General features: G+C 40.9%; 1 protein-coding gene across 1 annotated transcript in view; it reads right to left on the bottom strand.

The window, feature by feature from the left end:
- Window positions 1-10,693, bottom strand: part of RAP2A (RAP2A, member of RAS oncogene family) — a 36,976-nt gene extending 26,283 nt beyond the window's left edge. Inside the window, exon 1 of the mRNA XM_047863504.1 lies at window positions 10,089-10,693. Within this exon, the coding sequence (XP_047719460.1) occupies window positions 10,089-10,402 (314 nt within the window). The 5' untranslated portion in view covers window positions 10,403-10,693. The remainder of the gene's footprint in view (window positions 1-10,088) is intronic.
- Between the last annotated feature and the right edge of the window lie 2,230 nt (window positions 10,694-12,923).

Genomic DNA, 12,923 nt, shown 5'->3' with positions numbered 1-12,923 from the left:
GAGGTGTCACACTTCCTGATTTCAAACTAAATTCCAAAGCTACAGTAACCAAAACTGTATGGCACTGACATAAAAAATAGACACAGAGATCAATGGAACAGACTAGAAAACCCAGAAATAAACATATGCATACATGGTCAACTAATTCACAACAAAAAAAGCCACAACTATACAATGGGGAAAGGATAGCCTCTTCAGTAAATAGTGTTGGAAAAACTGGACAGCCACATGCAGAAGAATGACACTGGATCAGTATCTCTACCATACACAAAAATCAACTCAAATAGATTAAAGACTTGAACAGAAGACCTGAAACCATAAAATTCTTTGAAGGAAATATAGAGAGTAAACTCCCTGAGACTGGTTTTGGCAAGGATTTTTGGGATTTCACACCAAAGGTTAACAGAAGAAAAATAAATAAATGGGACCACATCAAACTAAAAAGCTTCTGCGTAGCAAAGAAAACCATCAACAAGATGAAAAGGCAATCTATGAAATGGGAGAAAGTATTTTCAAACATAAATCTGGTAAGAGGTTAATGTCTAAAATATACAAAGAACTCATACAACTTGATAGAAACAAAACAACTCAATTAAAAAAAAAAATGGGTAAAGGATCTGAATGGACATTTTCCCAAAGAGGATGTACAGATGGCCAACAAACATATGAAATGGTGCTTTAATCATCAAGGAAATACAGATCAAAACCACCATGAGATATCACCTTGCACCTGTTAGAATGGCAATTATCAAAACGGCAAGAGATAACAAATGTTGGCAAGGATGTGGAGAAAAAGCATCCTTGTGCACTGTTGGTGGGAATGCAAACTGATACAGCCACCATGCAAAACAGTATGGAGGTTCCTCAAAAAGTTAGAAGTAGAACTACATGTGATCTAGCAATTCTACTTCTGGGTATTTATACAAAGAAAACGAAATCACCGTCTTGAAGAGGTATCTGCACTTCCACGGTCACTGAGGCATAATAGCCAAGACGTGGAGAAACCCAAGTGTCCACCGATGAATGCATGGACAGGGAAAACGTAGTATGTATGTATGTATGTATGTATGTATGTATGTACACACACACACACACACACACACACACACACACACACACACAGAATATTATTCAGCCACAAAAAAAGAAGGAAATCCTGACATTTGAAACAACATGGACAGACCTTGAGGACATTATGCTAAGTGAAGTATGTCAGAGTAAGACAAATACTGTATGATTTCACTTACATGTGGAATCTTAAAACAAAAACCTGAACTCATAGATACATAGAACAGATTGATGGTTGGCAGAATGTGTGTGTGTGTGTGTGTATGTGTGTGCGTATGTGTATGAGAAAAAGAGAAGAGAGAGGTAGTCAAAACGTACAGATTTCCAGTTATAACAGCATGGTGACTACAGTTAGAATAACTATATTTGAAAGCTGGTAAGAGAAAATTGTAAAAATTGTCATCACACACACAAAAATTACAGCTATATGTGGTGATGGATGTTAATTAAACTTACTGTAGTGATTGTTTTGCAATATATACACATATCAAATCATCATGTTTAAGGGGTAACAAACACTTCTAAATGTTTTAAATAACAGTTTACAATGTTTTTCTTGTGTAATTTCACTAAGTGAAAAAAATTGTCAGTTATAACTCATTTTTTATTTTATGTATATATATTATATAAATATATTATAAAATTATATATTATAGTCATATTACATTATATATGTTATATTATATATATTATATTATAAAAAATTTTTAAGAAACAGAAAAATTATAAATCACTGTATTTTCCCTTAAGAAATCAATTTTAGTATGTTTTCAAGCCTTAAACATATTAAGATATTAGAGAAACTAAAAAACAGAACAAAGCAAAAACAACAAACTATCCAATTCTGACAGTGAATATCTTTCAGCATTTTGAGTAAAAAGAATGCATAATTTCAAAGTGTACTTAATTTACACACTGTAATCTATTTAAAATAGCTTATTCAGATACAGTTTTTAGCAATGTGTAATATTTTCAACATCAGGTCAAAATGCATCAGATTCCAAAGACTTCCAATGTTGCTTTGTTACTGGACTTACCAAACCAAGACTTCAATACAATGTGCTGTTGATATTTGATTCAGAAACTCAATAATCTTCTTTTGATTCACAGGCCTAAATAAATTTTATTTCACAGCTGTGACCATTAATTTAAACTGAAATATATTAAAAATCAGGCTAATGTAGGTGTTTTGTTTTTGTTTTTTTTAGGGTTTTCCTACAAGAATAAAAGGTGAAATAGTTGGAATATTAGGTCCCATATTTCCAAAGAGATTTCAATCTTTTTTTTTAATTTTAACGTTTTTATTCATTTTTGAGACAGAGACCGACTGCAAGCAGGGGAGGGGCAGAGAGAGAGGGAGACACAGAATCTGAAGCAGGCTCCAGGCTCTGAGCTGTCAGCACAGAGCCCAATGCGGGGCTTGAACCCATGAACCGCAAGATCATGACCTGAGCTGAAGTTAGACGCTTAACTGACTGAGCCACCCCAGGCGCCCCGAGATTTCAATCTTTTGGAGGTTTACAGTTAAATCTATTCAAAGAGTATTTAGTACATACCATGTTAAAATCTTCGCGACTAGAGATATGTTATTTTTAGGCATTTTGATAATCTTAAAACTTTACCCATATGTTTATACCTAACTTATATACTTTATTGAAATGCAGTCATCTAAAGTCATAGCATTACCATTATTGGTATTATTCCCCCAAAAGGCACAATTTGATCTGGTAAAGCATAAAGGTATGTTTTAACTTCTCTGTCAGGCTGACAATAATTTTTTTAAGTGTATTTATTTTTGGGGGGAAAGAGCAAGCATGTGTGAGCATGCCCGAACAGGGGAGGGACAGAGAGGGAGGGAGAGAGAGAATCCCAAGCAGGCTCTGTACTGAAAGCTCAGAGCCATATGCAGGGTCTCTATCCCATGACCATGAGATCATGACCAGAGCTGAAATCAAGAGTCGGTTCTCAACCAACTGGGCCACCCAGGTGCCCCTGAGAATAATTTTTAATATAATAAGCACAGCTGTCAAAGTAACAAAAAGGCAAATATATATGGTGTATTTCTGCACGCTATTAAAATTTCATGATGCATTTCTTACAGAAATATCTCTACATTTATACTTTTGTAACTATTCTGTCTCTATCATTTGTATCTCGTTAGAATCTACTCATATCCAAACTGAAATATTTTTCCAAAAAAAAAAATGTAGCATACTTAGAATTCTTTTTATTCTCTAGGCCAGAAAAATATAAGTATATATGAAAATAGTAGGTAAGAACAGATGGAGAGAAACAGATAACAAGGAAAAGTCAAAACAGAAGCAAAAAAACTCCCTTAAGAGTGGAATCACACATCCTTCCCCAGGGGCTTAGGTTTGAAGACAATGGCTAAGAAAAAAAACTGTGTAACATAAAAATTATCCTTGAAAAAAAATCTCTTAAGTATGATATACATGCCTTTATGTCAAGTTCATTGCTTAGAAATATGTGTAAATGTATAATCTATGCATTGTAGTGTGCCACATATAATTTCCTGGAAGAGGACACAGAGAAAACACTCAAGTGTATTACTAACTGAAAAACTTTAACAAATAAAAAGATTCCAGCCTCGTTGGCTCTGCCTATTGGTTGAGTCATCTAGAACTATCTTATCAGTTCCTCCACCTCCTCCTTAGTGACCCTATTCATTACCTGATCTTTTCCTAAAGGAACACTAGAAAGTCAACATCATCCACTTGCCTGGTGACCAGAGTATTTCTCATTCACTGGTCGGTGGTCAAATCATCCGTTTGTTCTTGTCAGAGGACTTACCAATATGCAGGGACAGTGGTATCTTTTGTCTGTGTGCAGTAGAATGGTTGGCTGGCTACTTAAATTACTTTTGACCCCTCTCCCTTAAAAAAAAAATTATAATAATGATCTCTCTGATTACAGATTTCATTGACACAACTGTCACCAAATCTTAACCAGACAAGACTTGCAGGTTATGGGCTGCTGATTCTTTAAGGTTCATATTAAACTGTGCCTCTTCCCTCACCACGTCCACTAGAGAGAAGAACCAACAGAATGTTAGAGCCAAAGGGAGATCATCTGCTCCATCTGCAAAGTGAACTTAAAAAATTCCAGTCTTGGGATGGCAAGGAGAAAACTACAATACTGTAATGTTCTAATTTTACAATGCAGCAAAAACAAGTTTCGCTTCCAGGAAAACAACACTTGGGGCTATAAAAAGTGATGCATGGCTTCTAGGCTCTGTACCTTGGAGGCCAAACTTTCAATTATAATTTTGGTTACTGGAGGTATCAAACTGGGGAAGGATGTGTTTGTACAGTAAAGAATGGTAGCAGACTCTAGAAATTTCACTTACTTGGGACAAACAAGTCCCAAGTCCCTGGTTTCGGCTCTACAACACCAACCTGTCATGGGTCAAGATCTATGTGTAGAAACTGACAACCAGCTTCTGCTTTAGAGAAGGTTTTTATAGCTACTTATTGTGAAGAGGAAGAGTGCAAACTATCAGCTGGGTCACTTAAAAACGATCACTTAAATGATATAAAAATATTAGTAAATATTAGAAATAATAGTAAAATAATAAAAAGTAGTAAAATAGTAAAAATATAGAAAAAAAATTTTGCTTTGGGTAGTACAAATCAACCGCCTTTCCCCGTTCTTCTTCCCAATCATAAAACGCCCCACACCTTCTAGCCTCTAGTAATGTGCAGTCTCCTCTGTATATCTTACAAGTTTCAAGTTCTATCCTTGGCCATATTCACTTACAATTTCTATTCCTGGCCATATCCATTCATTTCTCTCTCTTTATGTATACTCTACCCAGGAGGTTTCATCTACTCTCCACATCTGAACCACAGGGATGACCCTGAGTCTTTATATTCATAGATAACGGGAACAGATCTTTCAGGCTTTATCCAAATATTCTAATTACTTATTAGGTGCATCTATATGGATGACTGCCATGTCCAATGTTGAAATCATCTCCCCCAGCTATCCCTCCATGAAAGAAAGACAGAATCTTTCTACTTGGCACAGAAACTAGATTATCACAATATTGCACGACTATTCCTTCTGACTCTGGTCTATTGCCACGAAGCGGTCAATCACATCACCTCCGTGTTACCATTTTTTATACCAATTTTGATCATGGTCCTTCACTACAAGATCAAGTCCAAAGTCTTCAATCTTCTGTAACTTAGCTTTACATTTTTTTAGCCTTACCTCCTTTCACACTTCTATATGAATTCCTAGTTTAGCCAATTTAGCCTATTTAACAGCCAGTAAACATATTCTATGCATTTCACATGCCACTTCCGGAAGACTTTGTCCTCCTGATTCTTCAAGGTTCTTATTAAACTTCACCCTTTCCGTGTCACCCTAACTAGATACAAGTGCCGTCACAGAATATTAGAGCTGAAGGGAGATCATCTACTTCATCTGCAAAATGGACTTCGAAGAATCGTCTCCTCCATCTATAAAAGCAAAATGTTTGGGGAGGGGCGCCTGGGTGGCTCAATTGGTTAAGCGTCCGACTCTTGATTTCAGCTCAGGTCATGATCTCACAGTTTGTGTTAGGCTCTCTGCTCACAGTGTGGGAGCCCTCTCTCTCCCTTGGGATTTTCTCCCTCTCTCTGCCCCTCCCCTGTATGCCCTCTTTCTCTCTCTCAAAATAAAAATAAACAAAACAAAACAAAACAAAACAAACTGTCTAGAGAAACTGAGGCCAAAGGACAATAAAAACACTTTTATTTCCAAATACTGTTTTTTTCCAATACATTTTTCCTGAGTGTTTCCTCTGTGCCAGGAGCTGCACTGGCCACACAGAATGAGAGTTTAATGAGAAAGACTGATTGCAAGTCTATTATCACACAAATAGCTAGACTTCGGTGAGTGCTATGAGAAGAGGGAGTACAGCATGCCACTTATGTCTGAAGTATGACGGCTCAGGGAAGGAGTGAGGCATGAGGTTAACCTTGTGTGTGAAGGAGTTAACTCAGTTTGGGAAGACGAAGAAGGCTTCCCTGAGGAGGAAGAAATCTTTTAAGTAAGGGTGAAAGTGAGTAGGAATTAACTGCACAAGGTACATGATTGCTACATGTAGAAGGGAAGCCCAGGCAAGCACTTCCAAGGAACTAAAAGAAGGTGTGGGTGCTGAGAGCTAAGGGACAAGGAAGACTGCACAAGGTGAGGCCGGAAAGGCAGGGATGGGCAGGAGCACACTGCACCTGGGAAGATCATGTGAGGATTCCTGGGCTTTATTCTAAGAACAACAGGCCTGGGACAGCATGTTCCAAGATACTTCAAGTCAGGACGATGGCTTACCCTAGGAGGCATGGGAAAAGCAACTTGAAATCAGAAAAAATTCTACTAGTTTTATTTCAATTGAAACATCTTCTGTATCCCTATCACACTTTCTGGAGTGTGTGTTCTCATCTGAAGTCATGTCAAAAAAGGGAACTCAGGTCAAAAAAGGAAAGCACGTGAATTTATAAATACGGCCATTTTTTAGTTGGTCCCCTTGGCTCGGACAGGAGGTAGTGTATGGATATGAATGTCTGCACCTGTCAACACTGAAGGCAGTACAGGCTTGTTTGACATTTTCTAAAAGCCCAATACTCCATACAAGGACAGTCCAATAAAAAGCTCTATTTCACTATCTGGCCATGAATTGGTGCTACACTTGAAGTTAAATCTTCATTCTCTTCCCCTTTCCCATAAAACCATTAATAAGGGAAAATATTTTGAGAATATACCAACAAAATTTTTTCAAGGTGGTGTTTTAATCCCCATTGCTTTTTGTTCTCATCTTGTCTACACCAGGTAACGAATTTCAAAATGCACTCACAATTTATTTCCTCTAAAATTACATTTATATCAAGGATAAAATTTAAAGAAGGTTGGGTGACAACGTTATTCATAAAAGAACAGGTGGAATTTTGGAGTGATTTCTCTGTTCAAGGTATTGTGCTAGACACCTGAAAATGGGTTATCTCATTTAATCCTAATAAAGACTTTGAAAGGCGTATCTATCTCACAGATAAGAAAACCGAGGCTTATTGTTTCCCTACAATATATACACCTTACACCTGTGTTGTCAGTATGGTAGTCTGCAGCCACATGTGGCTACTAAGCACCTGAAATATGGCTAGTCTGAATTAAGATGTGCTGTGAGTGTAAATTACACACCAGATTTTGAAAATTTAGCATAAAAAGTAAGATTTCTCAATTTTTGAATATTGATTACATGTTAAAATGGCAATATTCTACATAGTGTGTTAAATAAAACGCATTATTAAGATTAATTTTATCTGCTGTACTTTAAAAAAAATAAGCTACTAGAAATTTTTAAATTACATGTGTGGCTCACATTATACTTGTATTGAACGGCGCCAGCCTGGACCAAAAGCTGGATACTGAATTTGTCAGTAAACAACAAGTTCAAAGGCAGCCTGGTATAGAAGAAAAGAGTATATGGATTCTAACAGAACTCGGTTTAAATCCCTCCATCAATGACTAGTCTTGGGTAAAAGACCCAACATCTCTGCACTTCACCTTTGTCACTGGCATTATGGTGGTATTAAATATCCCCAAACAACTGTTGTATGTAATTATGTAAAGCAGCTAGTGGGCAGAAGGGAGGGAACACTTACTGAATACTTCCTATAACAACTAGTTAATTTAAAAATGGATTTCCCAAAAGAGTAGAAAGCTCACTTATTTGAAAATCATATTTTATTCTCTTTAAGTGGGAAGAGTTAAATAACTAGCACATTTAATGCCTGCTTTAGCATAATATATGCATTATACACTGTACTGAAATATAGATAATATACACAGATTCTTTCTTTCTATGTAAGTTATTTAGAATATGTTCTAGGCTGGGGGGCCAGATGATAAAGTTAGGATGAGGTATAAAATGTGAGGACACAGAAGGGTCCACGGGACCCTCACAGATACAATGGACGAATTCCAGTGAAAAGAGTTTATGAACTCTACTTCAGCTGATCCCTGGTCTTTTTACATCAAGAACTGAGACTAGTGAGTAAAAAGACATCTGGGCAAGTAGAATTTTCCTCTTTTCATAGGCAAACAAATAAATTGTTCAGTATACCAAATTTAGACTAGCCTGCTATTAGTAATCTCCACTAAATCATAAGAAACTACAAAATTATGTGGACTAAACTAAGGATATTTTACCATATTCTGTCTCCTAGGCTTTTGTCAAGAAGTTTGTCCTTTGTATGTGACTTTATCAATGTCTGAGTTATATGTATACGTTTAAATGTATACAGTAGTATACATTTAAATATGGAGCAGTTGGGGCATTTACTTTACTATTTGACATATGTTTATGGCTTAAGATCGCCATGTGACAATGTATCAGACTGCCCTGTTCTGTATTGTTGTTGTTGTTTTTAGTAGTATGGGGAAGTATTAATTCAGGATTTGAGTCACTTCAACATAGCCCCTTAAGAGTCAGACACCTATTAAATTTAGCACCAAAACTGTTCATTTGTTTCCTATAGCAATTAACTCTAAGAAAATGAGACTGGAGAAGTAAAAAGCTATCAGATTTGAAGATCTTAGAATAGCAAGAGGAGCCATGAAAATATTCACTTTATTCAAAAGTTTGAAATTTAACAGAAGAAACTAATATACAAAATTTTAGTTTAGCTATTAAAGTGCATGTGCAATGAGTTAACAGGGGGATGGGGACATATGTTGCATTAAAAATCCCCTGTGATTTCATATGTTGCATTAAAAATCCATGTCTTGTAATGAATTTTTGAGTACCCACTGAACACACGTGACTTGGGCTTTGCTCTTTCAGACTGACTTGAAATGTGATTATATCTACAGTATACTTACAACTACCTTTCAGTAAGTGTCTTCAAATGTGCAGCTAAAGCTAGAATTAGGTAGGGAAAAAAATTACACTAAATCAAAATTATTAGCAATTATTAATAAGAATCAGACAAAATAATAATGTGTAACTAGTAATTAGAAAAATTTGCTAAAACCTTGAACTAAGATATTATTATCTTTCTGATGCTGGAAATTCTAGGAAAATATATAGTCAGTTAACATAAGAGAAAACAAATACTCGAAACCATTTAAGCTACCAACCGTATTTTCAAAATGCATGCTTAAAAAAAGAGTTCATATCAGGAAAAAGCTTACTTGCATTAACTTTAAATTAGCTAATACTTGAGTTACACCTTTGAAGAAACTTCTGTTTTGTTTCTAGGAATGCTTTTTTCACTTCCTTTTCTTTCTTTCTTCCTTTCTTTTCCTTTCTTAGGGGGGTAAGGCAGTTGGATTAAAAAAAAAAAGTTAAGCCACATTCTTTAATGTGAATGGCATATTTGTGCTCCTATATGCTAATAACTCTCAATCTCACTGAGCTGTTACGATGTCTTCAAATAATTTAATAACGTCTTCAAAGTTTCATCTTAATTGCAGAGTTCATTTTTGTAAAACGCCTTGGCACCACTCGATCTTTTAAGAGACGAGAAAGGTCTCTGTCCTCTGGACTTGACATTTTTTGCCGTATATGCGTGAGCAATTTTTGCTGTCAAATATTGCAAAGGTAGATTTTTTGTTGTTGCTCAATCTGAAAATGTCTCCATTATGCTTGCACAGCTCACCTCTTCCCAGTACAGACCTGCCCAACCCTTTTCTCCCCCTGCAAGTTTTAAACTTTGTTTCCTTTGGGTTTCTGTACAAGTGCTACTAACAATATCCAAGAGACAAAGAGCTGGGCTGTGGGTTCACGGGATGCCAAATTTGAGTTGTGAAACAAAGCACTCAAATTTAAGATTCAAGATGATGGTGGTGGTGATGCTGGCAAAACCCCCACATATTATTATAGAGCATGAGACCCCAGAGCCATCTCCCTAGACAGCTCCCCCTGCTCACAGCCACCCAGAGCACTGGGGAGTGCTGGCCCCGGGACGTCGGCTGCCGGCCGCATCGCGAAGCCCCCTGCCCGCCCCCGGCCCTCTCACCGCTTCACTCGGATGATCTGGTCCCGCATGGGCTTGATATCCTGGAAGCTCTGCTGGTTGACGAGGCTGTAGACGAGGATGAAGCCCTGGCCGTTCTTGATGTACAGGTCCCGCATGGACGCGAACTGCTCGGTGCCCGCCGTGTCCAGGATCTCCAGCACCGACGGCGACGAGTCCACCTCGATCTCCTTGCGGTAGAAGTCCTCGATGGTGGGGTCGTATTTCTCGATGAAGGTGCCGGTCACGAACTGCACGGTCAGGGCGGATTTGCCGACCCCGCCCGAGCCCAGCACCACCACTTTGTACTCGCGCATCGTCCCTCCGCGGCCGCCGCCGCCGCCGCCGCCCGCGACATAGACCTACGCCCGCCGCGCTGCGCCCCCGGACCCTGCGCCGGCGGCCGGCCCCGCCGCCTCCCGCGGCCGCCCCCACCTCACGGCCGCCGCGGCCCCCCGGGCGCCGGCGGAGGGAGCAGTAGCCCTGGGCATGGGCCGAGCAGGGCGGCAATCCGGCCCGCGGGCGCCAGCAGGCACTGAGCACGAGCTGCGAGCGGGAGCCGCCGGAGCCACCGGAGCCGCCCGAGCCGCGGGCCCGCAGTGCCACCCGCCCGCCCCGCCCCTCGCGCCTCCACGCCCAGCTCCCCGCCCGCCGCCGCCGCCGCTTCCTCGGGCGCCGGAGCGCGCGCCCGAGCGGGAGCCGCAGCGCTGCCGGGGGCGGGGCCCGGCAGCAGGAGGCGGGGCTCCGCGGCGCAGCCCCGCCCCCGCTCCCCGTCGCCTAGGCGACCGGCCGCGCGCGCTCCCGGGAGACTGCGCGGTGCGGAAGCCTCGGCTCGCGCTTAGATAAACAACCTCCTCTGCCACCCAACACCTTACCCCGCACGCCCCGTCGAACCCCAGGGCCTGCGTACTGAGCATGCGTAGTTCGTCTGCCTGAGCCGGGAACCTGGTCAACTTGAGAATCCCACGCTCGGCATTGGGGCGGAGGCAAGATGTTAGCGGGGCCAGAGCAGTCTGCAGGCTTTAACCTGAGGCTGAGAGTGAAAAGAAGAAACGGGCAAGGACCAAAAGGAGGTATTAGGGATTTTGCTTGACACCACCCAGTCTCTCTGTACCCCTGAGGGCTTCGGTGTTTTCTTGTATAAACATAAAAAGAAGCTTTTTTAAGAGGGCGCAGATAAATACAACGGAGTGAGCCTTTTTTTAAGCATCAGAACACTGAAGGAGAGGACATAAGGCCCCCAAAGCCACTGCCCGAGGCGGCAAAGGCGACTCCGCGGAAGTCAGGCCCACGCCCGGTTACGTCGCCGGAGTCCCGCCCACCGCCCCCAGCCCCGCCCTTCTCCAGCGCCGGACTGGTGTCGAGCTCTTCCCACGCCCTCTCAGCTACGGGCGCCTGGAAAACCGGGAGAACAGAGCTCCAAGCCGCAAAAGAAGGCCCAGGGCCACCTCATAGCAACAGCTAGCTGGGGCACCTAGTAGGAAGCTGGGATTCATTCCAACCAACCAGATCACGTTTCTGTACCCCATGGTACCATTCTCGGCCAATAGAGAGCCGCTTCATACCACGTGATGCCCACCCGTCAGCCAATGAGGAAAACTCTAGTCGCAGGATCAACCAACTCACCTCCCCTCGCCTGGCCAAGCTGGGCGTTTGTTCCTGAGCACTCTCTGCCAACCAATCGTAGGTGAGCTGACGAATGACGGAGGCTCGATCTGAGCCAACCAGGATTCGCGATTCCCTTGCCACCTAGAGCCGGTGGTATGGAGACGGGGCCACTGGTGGGATCCGGGAGGGGTCGGACGATGAGGGACCGGTCGCTGTGCCCTGTGCTGGCAAGGAGCAAGGTGTGTTGCAGGCGAGAGTGATGAATTCAGACGTTTAACGTCGTCTGCTTGGCATTCTGCCTAAGTGATGGGCTCGGAAATGGTGCTGAGCGATGTGGGCTGAATCGTGGGATGAATAGAGAAAACAGGGACTTTTGTCTTTAGGGTGAGAAATTTTCTGGTACTTAAGGAGACGTACTGCAGCAGTTGGCACGGATCTTCCATGCGTGCCTCCTGAAACATTTTTTTTTTTAACTACTTAGTTTTAAAACTTACCGTTAGGTCTTTGTAGCCTTGTATGTTAGTGTCTCACGCCCATAATGTTAAATTTAGGAGAAGTTATATTCCCAAGTACTCCTGGATTGTATTTTGTAATAATGGGTTATTGGATTTACTTGATTTAAACTATGTCCTTCTCAGACTAGTCTACGTCCATAAGTTGCTAAATCACATTTCTCGGGAATAATAAATTTCTGCAGTTCTTACGTTTAGTCGTGGCATACCTCTTCGCCCTTTCCCTTCCCTACAAGGTCATCATGTAGAAAGGATTTTGGTCTGAGTTTCTCGAAAAACCAGGTGTTTCTTTACCGTCTTTTCTGCCAATTATCAAACTACTACAAAAGTGTACTCAGATTTAACAGTGTTCTATTGCCCTGTCCGTCCATTATATTAGAATGAAGAACTTAAGTTTGCATTATCTTGCTATAGTATAACATATACCAAGTTTTGGCTTAAAATAATTGAGGGCAAGTGTCCTGTCAAAAAGTGTAGTAAATATAACTCAGCCTTTATTTCTTGATTAAATATCGTCAAAGTATGAGAGGTAATATCCGAGCCTATGGAATCTGCAGATAAAGCAAACTGCAAAAGAACTAAGAATCAGAGGAACGTTTTAAGAGCATCGAAACTAAAGAGAATTCTAAACTAGTAGTGTGGAAAAGTGAATTAAAATGAAAGGAGCTCACATGGATGCATTATATCTGAGCTTTTTGGCAGGGATATTTCAAGAAGA

The sequence above is a fragment of the Prionailurus viverrinus genome, chromosome A1 (assembly GCF_022837055.1).
Source record: "Prionailurus viverrinus isolate Anna chromosome A1, UM_Priviv_1.0, whole genome shotgun sequence".
Lineage (NCBI taxonomy): Eukaryota > Metazoa > Chordata > Mammalia > Carnivora > Felidae > Prionailurus > Prionailurus viverrinus.
This window is presented reverse-complemented; position numbering and strand designations above follow the sequence as displayed.